The sequence below is a fragment of the Ursus maritimus genome, unplaced genomic scaffold (assembly GCF_017311325.1).
Source record: "Ursus maritimus isolate PB19 unplaced genomic scaffold, ASM1731132v1 scaffold_7, whole genome shotgun sequence".
Lineage (NCBI taxonomy): Eukaryota > Metazoa > Chordata > Mammalia > Carnivora > Ursidae > Ursus > Ursus maritimus.
The window spans coordinates 35028299-35054379 of record NW_024426885.1 but is presented as its reverse complement, the minus strand read 5'-3'; the positions used below and the strand labels follow the sequence as shown (position 1 = coordinate 35054379).

Sequence of the window (26081 nt, the reverse complement as noted above, 5' to 3'; positions counted from 1 at the left end):
TCTCTATAATCTTTTACCCTTTTGGCCAGTCCATTTATCCGTTTGTGCTGCTTCTCTACCAGCAGGGCTTTCTGCAAATCAGTGCCACTAGAAAGATGCTGTCCAGTTCAGCTAGGGTCTGCACTAGTGCTGCCGCTCCAGTCTCTGCCTGGGTCACCATACGGCCGTCTTCCCTCTGCGTCTGTGTCGCACATGGTATTCTCCCTGTCTTTCTCCTGTTCTTATCAGGACACTAGTCCTATTGGATTAAGAGCCCAGCTACTCTAGTACGACCTATTGTAAGTAACTTCATTATACCTTCAAAGACTTTATTTCCGAATAAAGTCACATTCACAGGTATGGGTTAGGACTTTAACATGTCTTTTTGAGGAACAAAGTTCAACCCATAACAGGCATTTAGAATACATCAGCGTAATATTTAACATGTAATACTTAACATGCATGTTAGTGTCTTAAGGGTTTGTGTTTAATGTGGCATAGTAGGATAATGAAGTTAATGAGCCAAGTACGGAAGAGTGAAACATTCACATGGTTGTTGAGTATGGGTATTCTAACACACATGTCAACTTTTAGAAGTTAAATTCTATTTATTCGGTTTTATTAATAACTGGTTTGTTGTTGGGCACTTCTAAAGTGATTTAATTTACATAACATAAAGCCTTCATGGAAGCATTCATGCCTATGCTTATAAATTCAGTTTCCAGTTACAGAAATGCTTTCCTTTTCCAGCAGAAATGAGCACTCCACTTAAAACTTCAGACTTCATTGGTAAAAAGATGATTAAAGAATAAATTGTTCAGGAAATACTATAAAGGAAACAGTGATCTATTAATTGATAATTATCAAGTTCCAATTAACTTCCTCATCAGTATTTGTGATAAGCATCATCCTTCTAAAATTTTTAGGAAGTGAAGTACCACCGTAAGTTGTTCAAATCAAGAACAACAATTCTTGACAAAACTTACCTTTTAAAAGCACAAGTACGTGCAATTTGCTCTCTTCTTTGGATTTTTCTTCAGTTTTCTTAAATTAGTAAATTAAAATGCCAGTATTCAAATGACCTAATCTTAAAGCCTCCTCTTTTGTAATTCAGCAGGATAGTAACGAATGGACCTCAGTGATGATGACTTATGTGAAAAGTACTTCAAAACCCTTTTCCGCTTTTCTCAGATTCTTCTTGATTTGCCTCTAGCGATCATCCAGAAAGCTGGAAGGGAAGACTGTGATTACGACCTGAGTTGCATCATAGGAATAGAAGCATCCTTCCTGCTCCTCAGGCTGTCAGGCCAGGTCTGGTTCCCACAGCTCCAGTATCCTCATTTTAAATATGCCCTCTCTTGTTGGAGCTGCTGTTCTTCAAAGGAAACAGGATGGTGAACCCTCACCACCCTGCCCTTCACGGCCTCTTCTCAGACAGGGATCCGGGCTGCTGAGGCTGGCCACAGGGAGACTGAAGGGGACACAGACCCACGTTCCAGCATGACTTCCCCAGGTCAGGCCAGCTTCTAGTGCGCTCTCCAAGTATATAAGCAGATAGCTTACCCCTTGATAAGCAGATAGCTTACCCCTTGAAACCCTGTTCTTTCTCTTAGATCAGCACTCTAGAATCCCAGGCAGCATGGGGAAATACTCTCTCTTTAAATGCCACTGGGACTATATGGTATCTTGAAGTCAGAGGTGAGAGACTAAGTCAGCTCTTCAGCAAACAGGAGAGAATGTTTCTATTTAATATTCCTTTTCTCTTTGTTGGTAGACTTTCTCCATTGTGACATAGGAGAAAGATCAGATTATGGCAACCCTTTACAAAAACAAAAGATAGTTTCTAACTCTCTGAGCTATTTGATGATGATGATGATGGTAATGATGGTGGTGGTGGTGATGGTGGTGATGATGATGATGGTAATGATGGTGGTGGTGGTGGTGATGGTGGTGATGATGATGATACCACCACCTTTTGGTAGTTAAGCCACTGTATTCTACTCATTGCCTGGGAAATAGAAATCATAAAGTTAAGTGTTACACTAAGATAAGAGCTTATTGGAATTACAGAAGTTTTCAACCCTGGAACACAGGAAAGTTTTTAATTGCTATCATCTATACATTGTTCACAGAGATATGCTCTAGATCAGGAATTGGCAAACAATAGCCCAAGGGCCAAATCTGGTTTGCTGCCTGTTTGCCTGTTTCTTAAATAAAGTTTTATTGGAACACAATTATATCCATTTGTTTATGTGTTGTTTTTGGCAGATTTACCCTATATGGGCAGAATGCAGTTACAATAGAAACCATACGATCCACAAAGCCTAAAATATTTATCGTCTAACCCATTACAGATATAATTTGCCAACCCCTGCTTTAGGTAATGCTTCCAAATTGTACAACCATATAATTGAAGAACTTTAAGGGTTATTAGAGATTATGTATCCAAGTCTAAAGCAGTGTTATAAATGGGTACACCGAGGCTTATGAAGTGCTTTACCAACGGTCTTAACTGTTTGCTGTGATTTTCTTTTCCTTTTTAAGAAGGGAAGATTTTTCCCATAACATTTTTTATCATGGCAAAATATACATAACATACATTTTACCATGTTAACCATGTTTAAGTGTATAGTTACACTTATAAATACATTCATATTGTTGTATAATCATCTCCACCATCTATCTTCAGAACTTTGTCACCATCCCAAACTGAAACTCTGTACCTATTAGCCTAACTCTCCCCCCCTCCCCCGAGTCCCTGGAAACCACCTTTGTGCTTTTTATGAATTTGACTACTCCGGATACATCACATGAGTAGAATCATACAATAGTTATCCTTTTGTAACTAGCTTATCCATAACTTTTTTTAATTGGAGGAAATGTGCCTTACAGAAACAAGAAAATTCTAGCCTTATCCCTGACTTACTTACCACTTGACTTGGCCCAAGGTAAGCTGATCAACTTTACTTAATGTCCTCAGCTCTTAAAATGGTACATTTTAGGGGCACCTGGGTGGCTCAGTCATTAAGTGTCTGCATTCGGCTCAGAGCATGATCCCAGGGTCCTGGGATCGAGCCCTGCATTGGGCTCCCTGCTCTGCTGGAGCCTGCTTCTTCCTCTCCCACTCCCCCTGCTTGTGTTCCCTCTCTTCCTGGCTGTCTCTCTCTCTGTCAAATGAATAAATAAAATCTTTTAAAAAATTAAAAAAAATAAAATGGTGCATTTTAGTATCTTTCTCTAAAGAATTCAATACAGTGTCATGGTATTAGTCAGTTATAGTAAAAAAGAAAGACCTTAAAATTTACAGTAGAATAATCACAGATATCAATTTTGCAGGTCAGGTATTTGCTTCCAGCATTTTGGTAAAAGGGAACACAAATGAGTACTCAGAAAGTAACTTTGTGGGCATTGGAATCAGAGTCAAAGGTGAAGGATGATAATTCAGGTCTCATGAACCGCTGATGGGTAGGACCAGAGCATACTTCTCTGGTGACTAGTTCAAAGTTTGCCAAATTCAGTGTCTCCCTGTCCTAGACAGTGCTCCCTATGCACAGCTCATATCTTGCCCTTTGCTCATTATTCTTTTTCTACTTACATAAAGTTACTCCAGATGGGGTAAAATATAATTGATTATGTCTTAGTTTACTAACTGTCCCATTTCAGTTCTGCCTCCCTAAGACTATACCCAGGTCACTCAGTCGGAATTTTGAGTGTCCATAAAACTCTCTAGACTTCTGTGTACGTCCTATTTCTTGATTTCACCTTGAGTAATTTAAGCTGTGATTTTCATATTTTACTCATTTGCCACTGAGAGAGTAACCTTATTTTAAAATTCTTACAGGGCAAGGAAGGGCAATTGGCAGGAAAGTTGGGTGACTAAGTGTTGACTCCACAGCATCCTCAAAGCAAGTAGATCGTACTAAGGCATTTGTTCTAAGTACTTGTCTGTCATTAGACCTTACGTTGTGTCTTTTGTTTTATTGCTGTTTTGTCCAAATAGCGGGGAAGGGTATAGATATGAAATTCTTAAAATTAATTCAGCATTTGATTGCTTACTGTGTACTAAGTGCATTGCTGGTATTATCTCCTACAATCCCCTTAAAAACTCCTGAAATAAGTACTTTTATTATATCCACTTTAGCGATGAGGAAACTGAGACACAGAATAGTTCTTTGCCCTATGACATATATAGCCAGTAAGATTGTGCCAGGGGCACCTCGGTTAAGCGTCTGCCTTCGGCTCAGGTCATGATCCCAGGGTCCTGGGGGGGGGGGTCCCTGCTCCACAGGGAGTCTGCTTCTCCCTCTGCCCCCCCCCCCACTCCTGACCTCTCCCTCTGACTCTCATGCTCTCTTTCTCTATCAAATAAATAAATAAAATCTTTTAAAAAGAGAGAGAGATTGTCCCAGAATTTGAATGCTGGCAGTCTTGATTGCAAAGTTAAATTTCATTTATTTGCTTGTTCATCTGTTCATTTTTTCCAACAAATATTTAATGAGGTCCTGTTATGTTTTAGAATTGATTCAAGGGACACAGCAGTAATGATAAAAACCTTGTCCTCATGGAGCTTATGCTGCTCACCCCTTTTCTATGAACCAAATTGTATTCTCCTTCATCATGTGGTCTAAGATGCTTGGATGCTAGTGCTTTTTTCAGCTTCTCATCAAGAAGCTATTAGGAGGTTTTGGTAAGTGGTAGGAGCTTTTCCAGTCAGCTAGGATAACCCCTTTCAACAGACAGAAATGAAGAAACCATGGAAGACAAATATTGTTTCTTTCTTCTTGAACTATCACAGACAGGTTATCATAGCTTCTGAAACTTCTGTAGGGTTATCACCCTGAAGGCCAAGAATTAAGAGTATCTACCTTATAGCTAATGTTGCCCTGCTTTAATTTAGGCCAGTGTTCTTTTAGTTTTCCTGCAAACCTGAACACAAAGTTATCAGTATCTTAGTCATTTAGTCTGAATAGTGAAGACAGTAAGAACAGACTAATTTGCTTCTTGTTTTCAAGAGTAGTTTTTTGTTTTGTTTTGTCTTTGATCCAAGACAGAATTGTGAAGTACAAGAGAGAAGGTTGTCTTTCGTGGTTTGCTTTCCCCCTCTTTCAGTTACACTTTTCCTTCCTGCTGCTGGTTGCCCCACCTCCTAGCCAGCAAAGTGTTACAGTTAATATCCTGCTAAAGTGTTAAGTCATAACTAAAGCCTCCTGTCTTTCCCTGGCCTTTCTCCCTTCCTTTGGACTAAGAAGTCTACTAATCCTGGTGAGCTAGGAACCCATAGCTCAAGAGATGGCTCATGAGAACTTGACTGTGACCCCGCCTGGAGATTTTGCATTTTAATGAAAAACATACGTTTCTGCTACCCCTTCATTTGAGGGGAGCAAATAAAGATTTAACATACACTTCTGCAATGTTGAACTAACCCAAATTATTACACATTGGGGGGGGGGATTAGTTTTCTTTGTGTGTCTTTGAATTGCTTAGTGTGAAATATTTAGGTTTTCCCATCTTATTTTTAAAAATTGGCTGTGATAAATACTGAGTTTGGAGGAAGGACTACTTTGTGACCATCACATGCCTTACTTTATGCTGTGTCCTCGAACTATTACCTTGCCTGGAGTGTCTCATTCATCCTGTAAACTATCTCAGCATCCAGGACCTCTGCTGGACAGTACAGGATTACCAGGTCCTATTCACTTGCTGGTGGGCCACAAGATTGCCACTTATACCTTAGATTTTGTAGTCCTTTACACTTTATAATTTAAAAAACATTTTTCACTTATCATCTCATTTAATCTTCTATATGCTTATTATAATAACATACAAATATATAAAGAAAAGACCAGTGATTAAGATAACATTAATTTCAGTTTTCATAGGAAAAAAAAATGAAGCCAAAGGAAGTTAAGTGACTTGCCCCAACTAAAAACCAGGTTCTCTTGCTAGGTCCAGTGTCCCTTCCTCTAAACCTCAGCTACCTGTAAAACGAGGACTTTTTCAAATCATGTACCTACTCTCCTCTGGTATTTGAATGTTTATGTGAGTAAATTTTTATATTGCATTTGCCCCATTTGAATTTCCATATCTTTTTTTGGTAGGGCTTTTTCCCCCTAACTTTCCTATAATCACTCCTAACTTAGAATACTCTACGTTCAGATTTGATAAAATAGTCTTAGTTTCTGCATGTCAGTCATTTGTCCATTGATGATCCTGTAGGATTTAATCTGACCTCCCAAAATAATATCTGGTTTGGTCATGATGTTTTAAAGTACCTGTAGCCCTGATGATCGGAGTAAATGCAGTTTTTCCTTAGAGTCTGTACCTATTTTAGTTACATTCTCTGTTCTTCCAGTATAAATGGAACTTGCTCCAGCCAACTGTTGAAATTGCAGTAAAGAAAATACAGCTAGTTTTTTCTGCTTCTCAAAAGAGGGGAAAAAAAACCCAAGTTTTGTTAGTCTGTCTTTTTAGCATAATGTATTTAAGGCACTTTAAAATATTTATTTAGCTAGTTGCACAGTCTTTCATAGACTAATCTTGTCCCTATGCCTAACGCTATTTATCTGTACCCAGTTTTAGTATATTGACTTAATTTCTCTTTTTTTCTGCCTTTCTCATTTATTTTTCATATCCATAGCTTTTAGTATTTTGCCTTGCAATCCTTATTACTGGCAGAGTCTTAAGCATGTAGGATTAATTTCTTGACCACCAATAGCACTCCTTCTTTCAGCTGAAGTTTTTGTCATTTAACACTTTATTAATAAATTTGGTGTATTGCTCCATAATTGTTTCTTGTGGATAAGTCTCTATTCCCTGTTGTGATTTTAATTAGTAGTCCTAGATGGCAGGGATTATGCCTAACATGTCTTTGGAAAGATCTCTCCAAGAAGAAACCAGAGAAAGAATACCCAGAATGTGTCTTAGAATGCGTGCAAATATTCACCTTTTCAGTCAGTATTTATTTGAATGCTTACGTTTTGCCATCCATTCTGCTAGTGAAGCACAATCAAGCAATGGGTCTCCTGGGCTTACACACCAGGAGGCGGTTGACCAGTTAATTCATGACAGTGTGTTGTGTGGGGCTTGAGAGAATAAGTTGAGTTGTTATGTATGTATATGGTATGTGTATATCAAGGAAGCTCTTCAACAGCATCAAGGTGTCTGGGAAGGTAGCCTTTCATATCGTCTGATACCTGCGGGGTAAACAAGGGTTGACCAGATTTAGCAAGGGTGGGGAGGGGTGAAGGGATTGGGACAGGTTGCTCATTTAAAATAAGAAGATCCATCTCTCTAGCTAGAGGGTAAAAATGTTCATTAGGGCTACAGCATAGAGTTCAAGGGAGAGGCTGCAGAAGTGATGGGGATCTGGAATGGACTTATTAAGTGTTTGGGTGTTCTTTAAGCTGGGGAGCAGCACGATCAATTCGTAGTTAGAGAGTCCTCTGGCTATGCTGTAGGGAATGGTTTGACAGAGAAGAGCTATAGCTAAGAGTTCACTGAAGTAATGGAGGGTGGAGATGATAGTAATCTCAACCAGGGTAGGTTAAGTGGAAGGATTCAAGAGACGTTTAGCAGAGAGAGTCCTTAAGAATTATTGATTGCAGGGGAGGGGTGTGTTAAAAGAAAAAGAGACATGGCTGAGGGTGATTGGAGGTCCTTCAGTTCTGTTCCCTTCTCATTCCTCCATCACTGATTTTAGGTAGTCATAGATTTTTGAGCTGTAATATCCATGCCTATAAAATAAATACATTTGGGCCCAGGGGGACACTTTACATTTTAATATTTTCTAAAATCTCTGTAGGAAGACTTTTAGATTACAGAGGATGGTTTTACGTTCGAGATATTCTATGTAAAAAGATAAAATAGCATACTGAGGTATGTAAAAAGAATTTACAATAATGAAAAAGCCATCTTATTTAATATCCCAGGGGAAATGTAAAGTTCTAACCCTATTTTTAAACATTATGCTATTAAGTATCAGTTCATTGATAATATATTTATTAGCCAAGGAAAGAATCTGAAATTTTCAGTATAGAATTATCCATCCATTAGCTAGCCTTAATGGAAATAAAAACCTAGACATGAAATATAAAGTAATGAAAATGTTTGTTAGTCATACAGATAGCTCCAAGTAGTTTCAAGGGTTATCAAGAGCCATTTCTGGTTCCCTGGAAGAGTCTGAATCAATGATCAAATGAAACAAGTTATTGCTTTGGGATCATGCTTCTTTGGTAGGAACTCACCAGTGGCAGTTCCCTCCTAAATAAATACCGTATAGGCAGTTATTTCCCTCTCTCCCTTCACCCATTCTTCTCTCCTTTTGCTCCTTATTTTCTTTCAACTTAATTTGTTTCTTACCAAACCTCCCTTAAATTCTTGGACTTACGAAGTTCTCTTGAGAAGTACAAATGATATGGAACTGGTACCTTTGTTTTGGTCTTGGCTTTATCAAAAGCAGGTCTGTGATTATGAACTTGCCACTTCTCAGGATCTTGGTTTCTACATTTGTAAAATGAGAAGTCTGAAGTAGATTCGTGATAAGGGCAATCGCAGCGATGATTCTTTTTTTTTTTTTTTTAAAGATTTATTTATTTATTTATTTATTTGACAGAGATAGAGACAGCCAGCGAGAGAGGAGGAGCCTGACGTGGGGCTCGATCCCATAACGCCGGGATCACGCCCTGAGCCGAAGGCAGGCGCTTAACCGCTGTGCCACCCAGGCGCCCCCCAGCGATGATTCTTTTATCTGCCTTTCCCCCCCCACTCCTGTATATCCAGTTGCTTCCAGGCCTTTGTTTATTGGAGGGTCCCAGTGGTACTTGAGATTTATCAGAGCCACCCTCTCATACTGAGGCTTCTGTGGTTTGTTCCAGCCCCACCATGAGAACCAAAGGACTAAGAGGTGAGTTACTGGAAAGCATTCCCAGGTGGGGTGTTTGCTGAAGAGGGAAAAGGAGAAACCACTAAACATTTTACTACAAATTGTACTACCTCCAGGGGCACAAGGCACAGATTTCATTACAAACGTTGTAATTCTCTCTCCCACCCCCAAGGCCACCATTTGCAGTTTTGGTCATGTCAGTCTCACCTTTGCACCTATCTGTCCTGCTCTAGCATATTCATCACCTCTCCTTCCATTGCTAAGGAAAGCCTTCCTAATATTCATCCTCAAGTTCATTTCCTCAGGGAATGCTGATTAACCCCACTTACTGTCAATCACCAATCACATTTAAGCCCCCCTGAACCTTTGTTAAGTGTTATGCTTTAAAAATTTATTTAAAATAGGTTCAGATGCAAAATAGGAAAATACCAGTTTTTAATAGTATATACAGTAGTGTCTTCCATTTCTTGAAACAGGGTGACTTTTCACATATTGATCTGTTTTGTCTCCGAGATGAAAGATCTGAAAGTACCCTTCACCTGTAAAGTCATTTAACCAAACGTGTTTTCTGTGCTCATTGTGTTTGCTTGACTTATTGAAGTTGATCCTAGCTTAGAAATTGGCATGTATGCTTTTGCAAAATGGTTCTTATAAGGACTATAAAAATGTGATTCTTGAAAGCTGTTTGAGAAAATGTGTTGTTCTTGCTGTGATATTAACCATGGTATTTTTTAAATGTTATGTCCCCTCTACATAAGTTTAATTATAAATTGGGTATTTTTTAAAAGCTGTCTTTCTCTACTTTTTTGATGTATTCAAATTTGATGTAGATCTTGGAACACCTGTATGGCTGCTGGGCCCATGGTTGTTGGGTTTGCCACTAGAACCACCTCCAAGATCTATCCCTCTGATAATAAGGACCGTGACTCCTGTCAGTAGGAGATAAAACAAACACTTTGCATTAATCCCCCACCCCACCCCAATACTGTCAGTTCCCCAGCCCCCACTGCTCTCACTTCTACAGAAGCAAAGATGATGTAATTACAGCACCTTTTCTTCTAATACATAAATTGAAAGGACCCTTTACTGATTCCCGTTGGGATGTTTGTTTTAACTTTTGTTTTACTGGTGGAGACCACATTGATTTGGCTGCCACCCTAGGATTACTTGATTGCAGTCTTCTAAGAAGCAAAGAACCAGGTCTAATTTAATGTTTAGCAAAATAGTGGTTGTGGTAGAAATTTGTAAGTTTTTGGAATGCAGTAGAATAGGATTGAATGACGTTAAGGAATCCTTTAATGCATGCTTTTGAATAAATCCTTACCAGTGAATGGTCTCTTGTAGTTCTCAAAGCCACTAGAAAGAGAACTGGGGTGTTTGTTTTGAACCTTGCAGATAGTAATAACTCTTTACCTTTCTACTAATACCCCCACCCCCACCACTCTCCTGCTTGCTTACAGTTGTCAACTCCCCACCCCACAGTAGCAAGTTCGTTAGTGATTTTTACATAAGGTGCAAATCGAGGAATGTCTTCGTCCCGGCTGCGCGCAGGTGGGACTAGCTTGGGGAAGACGCAGCTGAGTAGACAGTTTCGCAGGGTGACTCATTATCAACACTGACCGTTGCTTTTAAACCCACCAGGGAAAATGTACCAGACATTGTTATGATGAAAACAACCGGGAGGGGTGGTGGTGAGGAGAAGAACCGAGATTAAATTTGGCCAAGGCTACGTGTCGCACTAAAGCCGAGGCAGCGGGGCGGGCAGGGAGGCCAAAGCACCTGCGAGGAGCGCGGGCAGGCGGGCGTGGCCTGCGGGCGTGGCGCCGGGGGCGTGGCTGGGGGCGTGGCCGGCCGGCGGCGCCGGCAGTTGGAAGGGGGTGGAGTTGCCCTTGGAGGCGGCACCGGCCCTGGGCCCCGAGGCCCGCCGCGCCCTATCGGGCCCGAGCCGAGTGGCCCCGCGGAGCCAGCGCGCTCCCGCCTGCAGGGGGAGGGCGGACGGGGCGCGGGGACCGGCCAGGCCGCGGCGGGCGCTGTTTCTCTTTCACTTTCCTTCCCTCCGAGGCCGGCGCGCTGGCGGGCGAGGAGCGGCGGTGGCGGCGGCGGCGGCCGCGGGGTAGGTACCAGGAGGGCTTGAGAGGCGGCCGAGGGACCCCGGCCGCCCCCGCGCTCCCCGCCCAAGTTTGCGCCCGGAGCGGGAGTGGCACCTCCACGCACCTGCCGCGGCCGGCCTTGCCTGGAGCCGGGAGAGCCCCTCGGGGCCGGGGACTGGGGAGGCCGGCGGGGGTCTGGGGGCTTCGGAGCCGCGTCCTGCCCTCGGGCGCGGAGAGGGCGGCGGGCTGCCGGCGCTCGGCCCCGGGAGAGGCGGCGCGTCTTCCTCCGCGTAGCCCGGGCCGGGCCCGAGCCGCGCGTCCTCCGGGCCCGGGCCCGCGCACCTGCCGGGCGGGCGGGGCGGACTTGGGCTTGGACCGCCCAGGGCCGTGCCGCCGGTCCTGCCTGAGGACGCGGAAAAGTTCCGTGCCGCCCCGTCACAGCAAGTACTTGCTTCCTTTAACTGTCTTGGTGACAGGACTCTGTGGCTTATTCTCTTCATACCACCCGAGGTCGGGACCGTGCATTTCCTCTTTCAGAAGACTTTCTCTTAACTCTGGAGCTTCCTGGCAAACCTGTGGAAAAGGCAGGGCCGTTAGTCCCGATGTATAGAGGAGAAGCCGAGACCCAGGCACGGGTGTTAAACGCCTTACTGAAGGTCGTACAGGGCTAAGGACCAGATCCCCCCAAACGCCCTTGACTGTTATTTATGCTCCCTTTGTGTTACACCCTCGACACAACTTTCCTGAGCGGGTAGGATGATACCACGCAGAACCTATTCCGTGCATATTCTTAATGTCGATGTGTCCATGAAATGATGCCTTTTGCCTCCCCGGTCGCTTTATACCCGTGAGTTAACAGCTAAGATAGGAGAAAGGTTCCTGTTTATAGGATTAACTTAGGAAATCAATACCTTCTTTCATGCTGTGTTTTCTCAGAGAACACATTTATTTGTAAGAAATCTTTTACACTTTATTTTTTCTTTAGCAACCCCATGTACCAGCAAACAATGCTAAACATTTCTGGGAAAAAAATGACTTAGCTTTTACTGTGTGCTAGCTTTATGTATATGGTCTCATTTAATCCTCACCACTCTAGGGAGCTGGCACTTTTAATTTTACAGTTTTAAAAAACTGAGATTTAGAAAGGATAAGTAAGTTTCCCAGGTTATAGATTTACTGAATGTGATTGGTTTCTATCAAAGATTGCATAGTCTATTACAGGACATAAAGAATGAATGTAACTAGAAATCAAAAGGAAAATGTAACAAAAGAGAAGGATTAAACTTGAGAAGACAATACACTGAGGATAACTTTGGAGAAGGGTTTCAAAGGATATAGGTAGGATTTAGACAGAGGGCTTTTTTTTTTTTTATATATATAGACCCTGCAGAATGGACTGTGTGAGAGTGATCCTTTCAGTTTGCCTAAAGAAAAGTGTTGAAGGGTATGCTAAGGTCAGCCTGTGGAAGGTTTTACATGGAAAGCTAAGGAGTTTAAATGTCTTTCTGTTTGTAAAGAGGAGACACTGACAGTCTCTGAGAAGAGGACCCAGATGTGATAGAATAAAAGCTGGTAGAAGGTAAGATGGGCTGCAGGTGGAGAGGTAATATTCAAGTAGGGTGACTATGGATGGAATGAAAAAGGAAATTAACTTGATTTCACTGACTGGATGTGGGGTACCCAATGGAAATAGGAAGCATATTGGTAAAGAGGACAGTGACTTCAATTTTGAATTTTTTTTAAAAGATTTTATTTATTTATTTGACAGAGATAGAGACAGCCAGCGAGAGAGGGAACACAAGCAGGGGGAGTGGGAGAGGAAGAAGCAGGCTCATAGCGGAGGAGCCTGATGTGGGGCTCGATCCCATAACGCTGGGATCACTCCCTGAGCCGAAGGCAGACACTTAACCGCTGTGCCACCCAGGCGCCCCTCAGTTTTGAATTTTTTAACTTGTATTGGCAAGAACTCCTAATAGAGCAGTGGAGCAAATAGCTGAAATGCATTACTAAAGAGGTAAAGATATCAAAACTGGGAGTTAATCGCTTTGGCTGTCATTTGTATAGAGGTGATAGTTAAGGCTCCAGGATTGGATGGATCTGTCATTATCCTGAATTAAATCATAGTAGGTTTACAAATTAATGTGACAGTAAGAGACATGTTGTATTCACCCGTTCACCCAATTTGGAGCATGTAACCGTTGCTGCTAATATGTTATTAATATAGAGGAATTTGACACTTTTTTTCTCTTTTTAAAATTACTGTGGAAACAGATATGGGAAAGCAGAACCACCAAAAGGAGTGATGACCAGCGATCTCATGATAAATCTGGATGTTAGTTCTCATGCCTCAGGACATCCAGTTGGGAACGCCACACCAGCTCCTGGGATCAGACTTCATCCACTTACTACCCCTCTTTGCCTGAACTACTAAAGCCAGTCCTAGCTAACCACGAATGGCTACCCAAAGGAAACACTTGGTGAAAGATTTCAATCCTTATATCACCTGCTACATCTGTAAAGGGTACCTGATCAAGCCAACTACAGTGACGGAGTGCCTACATACCTGTAAGTATTATTTTATGTCCTTTACCCGTCAGAAGTTATGGGTTACGCTTGGTTCTTTTAAAACTACCACATTTTGTTTTTATATCTCGATTTTCATTTTCAAAATGATGACTATTCCAAGAATCATCCTAACTTTGAATTTATTTTCAGGATTGAATTTGTCATTGGGATACCAGTGGCATGAAATTTTTCTTGTATTATTATGTAATAGTTGACTATTACTAATTTTAATGTTTTAAAAATCATAAACATGTTGTCATTGGTTATAATTTTTTAAAAAGTGAACTATTTTAGGTTTTTGATTTTAAAAAATTATGTTGAAGGAATTGATCTGCTCACAGGTTTTGTTTGGGTATGCACACTTTAATCCATTGGCTTTTTTAGACCACTTTATTGAGGTGTGGTTGACACACAAAAAACTATACATATTCGGTGGATACAACTTGATGATTTTAAGGATGAGCATACACCCACGAAACTATCACCACATCTATGCCATAAACCTGTCCATTACCCACAGAAGTTTTCTCCCATGCTGTTATTTATTATTATTATTTTTGTGATGTGAACACTTAAAATCTACCCTCTTAGCAAATTTTAAGCACACAACACAGTAATATTAACTATAGGCTATTCTGTTAGTAAATCTGTAGGACTTACTCATCTGTTTAACTGAAATTTTGTACCCTTTGCCCAAAAGCCTGCAGCCTCTGCGTCACCTGGGAACTTGTTAGAAATGCACATTGTTAGGCCCCACTCCAGAATTACTGAATCAGAAACTCTGGGAGTGGGCCCAGCATTCCGTGTGCAGTAAGCCCTCTAGGTGATTCTGAAGCACGATCAAGTTTGAAAATCTCTGTTCTAATATGATTACATCTGTGGAACTCTTATCAAGTTTCTTTCTCACCTCGCCTATCAGCAGAAAAAGATTTGGTGGATCGATGGTGGTGAGGTCCATGCGTGTGTATTTTGGAAAACCTTTCCAAGTGATGGTGATATATATTACCTTTGGGTATTACTGGCCTATGCTATTCAATTAGCAATTAACTATGAACTGTCTTGAAATATTAATTTACTGTTGCCCCATGTCATTATTTAACTTGAACATTTAAGTTAAATATCATCGAACAAATATTTATTGGATACCTTCTGTGTCCCAGGCACCATCCATTCCAGACAGAAAGGATACAGTGGTGAACAAGATAGTAAAAAATCTATACTCTGGAGAAGTTTAATATTCTATGGGTGAAAGTGATACTAAACATGTGCCATGTTAGATAGTGATAAATGTTATGAAGGGTTGTAGATAGGAGAGATGGGGTTATTTCACATAGAGTATCAGGGTTGACCTCTTTGATATGATGGCACTGGAACACAAACCTGAAGGAACTGAACTCCGGATATATGGGAAGAGCATTCTAGATGGGGAAAAGCAAGTATAAGGCCTTGGGGCAGGAATGTCCTTGGTAGGGTTATGCAACAGCAGTCACTGCAGGTCAACTAAAAGATTATAGAGTCTTCAACCAGAGTAACAAGGTGTAAGATTGGAGACTGGGAAGAGTGACTGGACTGCGGATGTATTTTGGAGGAAGAGCCAGTGGATGTAGCTACTCTAGCGCAAGGACTTCCTTCCTTCCTTCCTTCCTTCCTTCCTTCCTTCCTTCCTTCCTTCCTTTCTCTTTCTTTCTTTCTTTCTTTCTTTCTTTCTTTCTTTCTTTTTCTTTTCTTAAATTTTTTATTATGTTATGTTAGTCACCATACAGTACATCCTTAGTTTTTGATGTAGTGTTCCACGATTCATTGTTTGCGTATAACACCCAGTGCTCCATGCAATACATGCCCTTCCCAATACCCATCACCGGCCTATCCCAATCCCCCACCCCCCCTCCCCTCTGAAGCCCTCAGTTTGTTTCCCAGAGTCCATAGTCTCTCATGGTTCATTCCCCCTTCTGTTTACACCCCCTTCATTCTTCCCTTCCTTCTCCCACCGATCTTCCTGCTATTCCTTATGTTCCATAAATGAGTGAAACCATATGATAATCGTCTTTCTCTGCTTGACTTATTTCACTTAGCATAATCTCCTCCAGTCCCTTCCATGTTGCTGCAAATGTTGGGTAATCGTTCTTTCTGATGGCTGAGTAGTATTCCATTGTATATATGGACCACATCTTCTTTATCCATTCGTCTGTTGAAAGGCATCTCAGCTCCTTCCACAATTTAGCTGTTGCGGACAATGCTGCCATGAACATTGGGGTGCATATGGCCTTTCTCTTTACTACGTCTGTATCTTTGGGGTAAATACCCAGCAGTGCAATTGCTGGGTCATAGGGTAGCTCTATTTTTAACTTTTTAAGGGACTTCCACACTGTTTTCCAGAGTGGCTGTACCAACTTGCATTCCCACCAACAGTGTAAGAGGGTTCCCCTTTCTCCACATCCTCTCCAACATTTGTTGTTTCTTGCCGTGTTAATTTTTGCCATTCTAACTGGCGTAAGGTGGTATCTCAATGTGGTTTTGATTTGAATTTCCCTGATGGCTAATGATTTTGAACATTTTTTCATGTGTCTGTTAGCCATTTGTAGGTCTTCATTGGGAAAGTGTCTGTTCATATTTTCTGGGGCAAGGACTTTCTGTTATACTCCCATGTTTCCCTCTACACCAAGCGTGGTACCTGGACATGGCCCACAGTCTGTTTTGTTACGCTCCTTCTAACATTCGTGCATTATTTTCATATTCGTATTTCTCCAGCAAAAACCATCAACTCTGGAAAATGAGAAGAAAGCCCAAATTCCCCAATTTCTGCCTTTCTAACACAGATTTTATATCTGTTTTTCTGAAAGAAAATTTTCTCTGGGGCATAATGAAATCTCAATTTAAATGCCACTTTTTTGGAGGAAAACAAGAGATTCCAGAAGTATAGAAAGTCAGGTTATAAGCAAGGGCTATGTTTATGTTTGCAATAGCAGTTTAAAGTCTAAAGGGGTAAGTGACAGTTAAACTGCACAAGTCATTCTAGTCTGAAAAACTCCTTGGATGTCATCAAATCCCTTTACTGAGAGAGAATGTACATGGCCGAAGTGGAATTAAAAGACAGTGGTGAATCATAAATGTGACCTTTATCATCAGCAGGAATACAGAGTAGTAGAGTAAATGATGAAGGAGTCAGATACTCAACCTGGTGTCTGTGGATACCTGAGGATCCTGTAGTACTTATCTTTATGCACTTTCTGGTGCTTGGATTTCTGGGGATTGTTTTGTTTGTATTTATATTAGGGCTTGTAGGCAAAAACTATCCCATTTGCAAAGTATCCTCTTATTTGTAATGATAAAATAAACAGTACCGCAAAGCAGTGTTCCTCAGTCATTAGTTGGGTTTTTGGTCTTACCCAGTTTTCTTATGTATGTGTGTCAGATATAATGATACTGTGATTTGAGATAGTATGAAATAGAAAAGTCAGATGGCAGAAAGCGACAGGAGGAAAGAGAAATGTTAAGTGACATTGTAGTACACCATAATATTTTTTATCTTGATTTAGGCAAATAATATCTTATTAAAATAACTTTGTACAAATACTATGATTTTGTGAGTCTTTACTGTAAGTAAAGAATGGGTAAAACATAGTTCTTATTATGATATTCATAATAAAATATAAAAACTTTAGTCTTACTTTTCAAATTTGAAATATATAAACGGAGCTTTATTATTGATGAGCAAAACCAGACATGGAGTCTTGCCCTTCTGGACTTCCTGGTCAAATGAAGAGAGATAGAGTAATCAAGTTAAGAAATATATGAAATAAATGTGGATGCTGATAAGTGTGATGAAACTAATAAACAGAGTGATATAATAGCAGGTGTGGGTCAGGATAGTGCAGCAGAATGGTATGCAAGAGAAGAAACTAGAGTGCTTTTTAAAATTTCTAAAGCCATAGGCCTTGGCCTTCTCCGACAAGGACATGAGTACCCTTGGGCCTGGCTGCGGTAGGGGTGCTGTGGGATGCGAGGTAGGGATGATGAGTGGTTCTCCTTGCTTTAATAGGGGTAAATGAAGTTACTTTAGTCTTCTTTCAAAATATTCTGCAAATACATTTCATCTCTTTCTCTCTCCTCCTCAAATCAGATAGGTTGATGCTCTCTCATTCTCCCATTGAGAAATTCTGGAGCTAACATTGCCTGGCTTCCCTATCAATATAGAAAGAAGGGCCAGCAGGACCAGCAGGATGATGGACTACTGTAGCCCTTGATGTTGTTAGCTCTGCAGCTGTGTGGAAGAAAGAGAAAGGGCCAGTTAAAAGGATGGGAGAGGCAGAGATAGCAGGGCAGACAGTGTCCTAGGCTCCTGGCAAGGAGTTGCAAAAAAACCAAAAACCAAAACAAAACAAAAAAACACTTATAAAAGCCCCATCTTTAAGTAGGCTCATACCTCACCTGTTAACACCACCTCTTTTCAGCAGGCCAAGGACACTTGATAAAAAGATAAAATTTTAAAATGAGGTAGAAATTAAAACAGAGGGGCACCTGGGTGGCACAGCGGTTGGGCGTCTGCCTTCGGCTCAGGGCGTGATCCTGGCGTTATGGGATCGAGCCCCACATCAGGCTCCTCCGCTATGAGCCTGCTGCTTCCTCTCCCACTTCCCCTGCTTGTGTTCCCTCTCTCGCTGGCTGTCTCTATCTCTATCGAATAAATAAATAAATCTTTAAAAAAAAAAAAAAGAAATTAAAACAGAAACGAGTTTTAGCTTTAAATGGTCACTTCGTGCTAGATGAATTAAATCCACATTAACCATGGTTATAGGTCTGTGATATAATTTTAACCCAAACCAAAAAACCTAAGGAAATAAACATGTCCACCCAAATAATTATTGAATTACTTAAAATAATTAGTTGTCCGGCACTCTGCTAGCCACTGGGGTAGACTGGTAAAAAAAGACAAATTTGGAACTTAAACTCCATCCAGAAACACTTCTCATAGGCCAAAAAGAAATTTCTACATGTGTATTTGGATTGTTTTCTTTTCCATGTGAGCTCATCTACTCCGGGACTTCAGCTGCATGTGCTGATGTCTCCCAAATCTTTATTTCTGGCATAAACTTTTCTTCTGAGTTTCAGAATCCTATTGGACGTGCACTTGGATGTCCTAAAGCCACCTGGGGCTCAGCATGTCTAAAAATGAATGAATGGGATGCCAACACTCAGTCATCCCAGCAGGAAATAAGCTCCACACTTGACTCTGTGTATCCTCCCTAACAAAATGGGGACCGAGTCCTGTCTGGTCTCTCTCTTTAATATCTCTCAAATCTGTCCCTTCACTTCCACCCCCTTGTTACTGTTCTATTCAGTCCCTCATTACTCCTCAGCAGTCACTGCAGCCCACTTCTAACCTGTGTCAAAGTGTGATCATTTAAAACAGCTGCTGTCTTCCTCACTCACTCTTCAACCAACCCAGAATTTCCTATAGAAATCCTAGGGCCCTCAGGAGAAATTAAAGCTACTTAGCTATGCCCACCTCTTCCTCCCTCACCGTCTGCTGCACACACGTGTACGTACGTGGTTCAGGCATGTTCTGCTTATAATGCACTTTGCCTGTATGCCTAGCTGGCCGTTACCCACCCTTTAAAACTCATCTCCTCCAAAGTATGCCGCCTACCTGTTACCACAGTTATATTTGGGTTACGTGTATCCTTGGTACCTGGTACTTGAGTGCTTAATAAATGATTAAATGAATAAATGACCAATTTGTTGATTATTTTACTGTATTTTCTTTTAAAGATTCATATGCGGTAATAGGTAGCTTGAAAAGCATGTAGGCAATGTCAAGTAGGAATTACGTATTTTGAAAAACTGTCTTCTACAATATAGGTGGAAGCCGTGTAGGTCTTAGAGAGGGAGAGATGCTGGATTGGGGACCAGAGATTGGCAGTTGTAGATTAAAGGATGCTCTCTCTCTCTCTCTTGCACCAGGATCCTCAGAAACTTTTTGAGGTTGTTTAGAGTATATTTGCTTGTGGTTGTATAGGTTGTTGACTTAAAATGAAAGACTTTTCACTTAACCTAAAAACAAAAGAGTTTGTTCCAGCAGCTAAAATGTGAAGAATACAGTGCATTGGTTCTTAACTCTTTTGTGGTTAGAGGCCTCCTTAAGAATTTGATGACTCTTTCCTCAAGGAAAAAAAAAAGGTTATAGACATAGAAATCTGTGGTACAGGAAAGGAAAGCTTTCTTCTTTGTGCCCTTTCAGAGATTGTGGCAGTAATCCCTTCACTAAGAACGAATTCTTTGGAAAAACATTGTTGTACTTAGTTTTTAACTTATGCAAAGAAGACAGATTAATTGATAATTAAGTATAGTTGATGTGACAGTTAAGGGACTTGGTGATCTTATGTGATAATTAGTAAACGTGAAGGAACAGCTTAATCAGAAGATAAAATTTGAGTATAACCAACTGTTTATTGTTTTGGAACAAGTATCATAAATACACAAGTATTTTAAAGTACAGAGATCTCTTGAAGTGTAAATATTCAAGGTTTAAAAACCTTGGGCTCCTGCATTTGCTGTGAGCAGTGCGGTCTCTAGCCTAGCAGCACCCACAGCAGCACCACCATCTGGGAGCTTGTTAAAAGCGCGGCTTCTTGGGCCTTACTGTAGATCCGCTGAAACAAAACCTCTGGGGAGAAGGCCAGAAATCCGTGTAATAAGAAGCTCTTCAGGTGACTCTGGGGTGCATGAGTTTGAAAAGCACAGCTCGTGACCATGCGTTTATAATACTAGCAAAGTCCAACCAGGCGGTTTATAATCAGGCAGTAATTAAATCATACCATAATTAAAATAAATGCTAATAAAAGGTTAAACTAATGGCTGTTATTTATTGAGTGTTTGTTGTATTTGTGGTCATGAGCTTCACATTTATTACCTTATTTACTCTTCCCGAGAACCCTTCTAGTTGGGTGGTATTGTTTAATCGTTCAGCAGGTGTTTATTAGCACCTCCTTGGTGCCAGTCATTCTTCTAGCCAGTGGGAGCACAGCAATAAATAAGCTGGCCTGGTCTGTGCCCTCCTGGAACTTGTGTTCTAATAGGAGAGACAGACACTAAGCAAGTAAACAGTATCATTTCAGATGTTATGTACAACAAATGCTAGAGAAGAAAATAAAACAGGGGAAGGTCTTTCTTGGGAGTTACCATTTGAGCAGAGACCAAAATAATAGGAAAGAGAAAGCTGTGAGAAAGTTCGAAAGAAGAGTATTTCAGATTTTACTCCAGTGTTTTCCACAGAGACAGGACTCAGAAAGGTTAAGTAACAAAGCTAACAAATGCTGGAGCTGGGTCCTGAATCCTGGACATCGGACTCTGGCATATCTTCATAATAAATTATGACATTTTCCTAATTTTATTTTTTCTTCTTTCTGCTTGGTCTTGTTTTCTGAAATTTCTTCAAACAGATGAATTTAAACATATATATATTTATATTTATATATGTATAAACATATATTTATATATTATAAAGCCTCTTCCAGCTATGTTTGCATGACAGTATACTTGTCATTATGTACCCAGTCATGATCTGAATTTATTAATTCTGAATAAATAGCCATTATAATGAAGGAAAGATATAAATTGAACTTTCCAATAATGTATTCTTTATAAAATTCCATTTTTAGGGCCAAGATTTGTTTTTAGAATAAAAATCAAAGGTCTAATTAGAAATTACATTTAAAATCTCAATAGGTTGCAAATACAATGTTTCAGGATTGTATTAGAAATGAGGTCATTCGTATACTGATGTTACATGTTTCAAACAATATTTTGGCAGAAACTAGTCATTTGTTCATGAAAGTGAATATAGCATTCATTTTGATGATTCTTTTTAAATAAGAAAGAACAATTGCAGGTTTTAAACAGTCTAGGTGTCACCTATTATTAGCAATAATGCTAAAGAAAAATTATAATAAATTTATGATTCTTTTAGCTTTTGAAACTGCGTTAGATAGTAAGGAATGTTTAAACAGTTGAGCAAAGCATCATACTGGACACTCAAAGACAAAACTAGGGGATAACAAATTAAAAAATGAAATTGTCTTATATTGACTTCTGAGAATAAATTATATCTATATCATAATCATTTGGAATTGATACCACTGATGGATTGAGATAAAATATGTACCCTAAAATATGTAGTTATTCAGAGTTAGAAATCACGGTTAGTGGACAGGTATGTTTAAGGGTCTAGCACAGGGGCACCCAGGTGGCTCAGTCGGTTAAGCATGCAACTCTTGATTTCAGCTCAGGTCATGATCCTCAGGGTCATGAGGTTGAGGGGCTCATTGGGCTCCATACTGAGTGTGGAGCCTGCTTAGGATTCTCTCTCCCTCTCTCTCCCCCCCCAACCCCCGCTAGTGTTCTCTCTCTCTATGCCTATATAAATAGAATTTGTTAAAAAAAAAAAAAAGTCTGGCACAATGTTCAAATGTAAACATTATGGATAAGTACAGTTCAAACATGTAGAAAAGCAGAAGATAAATTCCGTTTGGATACTTTGAAGATTTTTTTATAACTACTGATGTTTTATAACATACTGGTTTTTACCAGACTACTATATTGTATCAAAAATTTAAAAACCAGTGGACAAAGCTATGTTCTCTCAGAATGCTCAACCACTGAATTTCTTTACTTAATTAACAGAAAATTATCATTGTATTTTAGAAAACTAAAACAGATTTTAATATGTTTTGAAGTAACTTTTTTTTAATTGTCAAAAAAATTATTAAACTCAGAATCTCTTCCCTTACTTAAGTTGAAAATGTGGGCTGATTTCTGATTTGACTACAATAGGACACTATAGGCCCTAAAATCCTACCTCCCTCTGTAATTCCTAACCCTCGTGTCCTCGTTTATTCCATCAGTATTTACTGAGCACCTGCTCCTCCAGGTGCTGTACTGGGCACCTGGGACACATTAGGCAGCAGAGTAGGCAATAGGTAAATCACAGTGTATAGTGGAAGGTGCTAAATGCTATAGAAAAAAGGAAAGTCAAACTGGGTAAAGGGAATAGGGCAATCAGTGAGATGTTACGATTTAAAATAAGCCTTTGTTCAGGGTAGACCTCATTAAGTGACATTTGAACAGACTTAAAGAGGTGAAGGAGTTAGCTAATCACATATCTGAGGGAAGAATATTTCAGGTAGAGAAAGAGCAAGAGCAAAGGCTCTAAGGCAGGTGTGTGCCTGTCATGCTAAAAATGGTCAGGAGGCCAGTTTGGCTGGATGGCGGTGAGCGAAGGAGTTGGGAAAGGTAATGGGGTGGATGTGGACCACAGGCACAGTGCACAGTTCTTGTGGTGCCATTTTAAGGATTTTAGCTTTTACTCTGAGAGAATTGAAGACCCATTTCAGCAGGGTTTTGAGTAGAGGAATGACATAATCTGACTTATATTTAAAAGCATCATGCAGACTACTACTGAAAGTGGACCTGTAGGAATGATTGCAGTAAGCCAAGCAGGAGGTGGTGATGACTTAGACCTACGTGGTGGTGATGGTGGTGGTCGTGGTGGTGGTGGTGGTGGTGGTGGTGGTGGTGGTGGTGGTGGTAAAAGTGGTCAGATTCTGGTTTTGTTTTGAAGGTAGAGTTTTATTTGCTAATGAGCTATCATTTAGAAAAAGGAATCAAGGATACCTTCAAGATTTTTGGCCTCAGAAATTTGAAGGATAAAGATATCATCAAATCATATAGGAAAAACTGAGGGTGGAAGATCAGGTGATTATTTTTTGGAAATTGAATGTTAGCTATGAGACATCCAAACAGAGATACCTGGTTGGGAGGTGGACATATGAGTCTGGAGTTTAAGAGCATATAGTTTGTTAACAATGCAAGCACCAAGGAAATGAGTGTAGATAGAGAAGAAGATGAAGGACTGACCCTGTGGCTTTAAGAAGGAGAGGACGAGGCATGAGTTAGGAGGAAAACTGCATATCATGTCAAGGAGGAGGAGTCAACTAAATCAGCTGTTGAATAGGATGGGACCGAGACTAGACCTCTAGGCTTAGCTATGTGCAGGTCGTAATCTTGCAGAGCAGTTTCAGTGGAGTGGTCAGGAGCGAAAGTCTGGATAGGTGTGAGAGGATGGAAATTTCTTAATTTTCTGGTTTTGATTATTGTACTATGATTATATAAGTATTTAACCTTAATGAAGGTAAAGGGTGAAAAAGTTAGGAAGAGAAGTGTTGGGGGTGAATGTATGTACCTCTGAAATGAGGTGATAGCTCACAAGGGAAGTAGGGTCAATAGAAGTTTTTTGGGTTTTGGTTTTTAAGATGGAAAAATAATATATTTGAATGTTGTTGGGAATCTCAGTAAAAGAGTAATGTAGGAGAAAGGGGAGAAGCACTGGAGCAATGTTTTTGGGTCACTGGGAGGGGATCCAGGCACAGGCAGAGCTTGGCTTTAGATAGGCACGTGGATGTTTGGGGGATGGGCAAGAGCGCCACGTATAGATGCTAGGAAGTTAATGGATGTGGTGGTATGAATTCTTTGTTCCGGTTTTTTTCTTTTTTTTCCTTTTGCTTTCAGTAAAAAGGAAGTGAGGTCATCAGTGGAAAGTGAGGATGGGGAGGAAATGTTGGGGATTTGAGGAGAGGAGAAGGTATGAAATATTAGCAAAGAGCATAATGGACTTGGGGCGTTGAGTGTGACTGCCTGGCAGATGCGGCCCCCACTGGTGTTCATGGTCAAGAGTTTAAGGTGAGAGACCAATCAGCATGGTGCATGTGTTTCTCCCAGTGTTCTGCTCTAATCCCGTAGAGGCAGAGTATGTAGAGAGTTGGATTTAGTCAGAGTGTAATAGTTTGAATGAGCCAGATATGCTGAAAGAGAGACAGAAGAGGTGCAATAGAAAACAGCAGAGCTATTCAAGAACATGTGTGTAAGGAAGTGATTATTTTGATTGATCATGAAATTTCTGTTGATAAGGAGGGGAATGAGGGCGGCCCTGCACTGACTGAGCTACCAGACTCTACCTTGACCCTGGAGCTGTAGTTGACTCCTTAAACCTGTCTGTGGAAGTGGGGTAAACGTTCCAGCCTTTCTGCACCTTTTGGTCTCCTGGACTATTTGGTCTAAGATCCCGCTACCATGCTTAAATCCCAAGATTCTGTCCTGACCCTGTTCAAAAAACTCTGCTGCCTGTTCCTCTGTCCTGTAGAGACAATAATAAAGCATTCTACTCAATAGAAAGGAATGCTGTCCTTAGCGTTCTCCATGAAATTGCAACTCATGTAAGCCTTTGAAAGAAATGTGCCATGTATATAACATAAGAGAAATAAAGATGTTCGTTAGTTCCTTATGTAAGTAAAACCAGAAGATACTGTCTCATGGAAGCAAATTACAGCTATTTTGGAAAACTTTTATAAAAATGTCAGTTTCACACATTAAGACTGTGTATCAAAAGCAGGAAACTGATGCCTCTTCTCTTTGCAGATGACCACAGTTTACTTACAGACCGTTAGCAGGTAATAGATAAATGTTTCAAAGGCAAACTGTATCAAGTGAGTGCTATCCTTCTTGGCATATAAAGGTAGTGATGTGCTTAAGAAAAGAAGAAAAAGCATGCTTCTATGTTAACAGATAAAACTAACATATTCAGATGATTTTAACAAAGGAAGTCAGCGTTTGATCATTTTCAATAAACAGCGCATTACTAATGAATGACTACACCAAGGACACAAAAGAAAAGAATACTATTATTTTATTATCAGTGATAGCAGAATCCGTGCTCATGAAGAGAAATTTGTGTAGATTACTTTGTGTCATCAAAGCTGGGAAGCTAGCTCTCTGATACGTAAGAGACGTGGGTGGACCACACATCCAAGATAGCAACAACAAATGGTCCTTGTACCTGTTGTGAAGAACCCCCTCCACCAAGAATTTGAAAATAAGGGCGTCTGGGTGGCTCAGTCGGTTAAGCATCTGACTCTTGATTTTGGCTCAGGTCATGATCTCTTGGTCATGAGATCACTGCCCCGCCCCCTGGGCTCCACGGTTCCTGCTTAAGATTCTCTCTCTCCCTCTCCCCCTCTTCCACCTCTCCCTGTCTCTCTCTCCCCTCTCTTGCTCCCCCCTCCGTCTTTTTCTCTCTCCCTCTTTCTCGCCCCCTCCAAAAAAAATTTGAGAATAAGAAAGTAGGATAGATAGTCCTTGAATAGTTAAGCTATGAAATCAACAGATGATCCTGCTTCAGAGCAGGTATGTGCAAGGTGATCAGGAAGAGACAGAGCACGGTGAGGCCTAGACCAGTGGGACTTTGCTGGAATTATATTAAACATAGAAATCAAGGAAGGAATGTATAATGGAGAAATGTTGGTCAATCTTGGACCCTCCACCCCAGAAAAAAGAAATACCACACATGAAGAGATTGGGAGTTTCCATTTAGGTGAAGTAGTGTGTCGTAAATATCATACTTAAATTGCAAGACTATCTCTAGGGTGGACATGGCTGCAGAGGATTAATACCAATGCATGATAGACATTTCAAGTTCCATTAGGAAGATCATCTGTTATTTAAGATGGACACATGAA

General features: G+C 40.6%; 1 protein-coding gene across 5 annotated transcripts in view; it reads left to right on the top strand.

The window, feature by feature from the left end:
- PCGF5 (polycomb group ring finger 5) overlaps positions 1-26081 on the top strand; it is a 118291-nt gene that overhangs the window by 37729 nt on the left and 54481 nt on the right. Inside the window, exons 1-2 of one of the 5 annotated variants that reach the window (XM_040623965.1) lie at positions 10842-10973; positions 13222-13515. In XM_040623965.1, coding sequence (XP_040479899.1) covers positions 13404-13515 — 112 coding nt within the window. In that variant the 5' untranslated portion in view covers positions 10842-10973; positions 13222-13403. Of the gene's footprint in view, positions 1-10841; positions 10974-12900; positions 13516-26081 lie in introns of those variants that run through there. The other 4 variants (XM_040623966.1, XM_008696240.2, XM_008696243.2 and 1 more) reach the window with 4 other exon arrangements.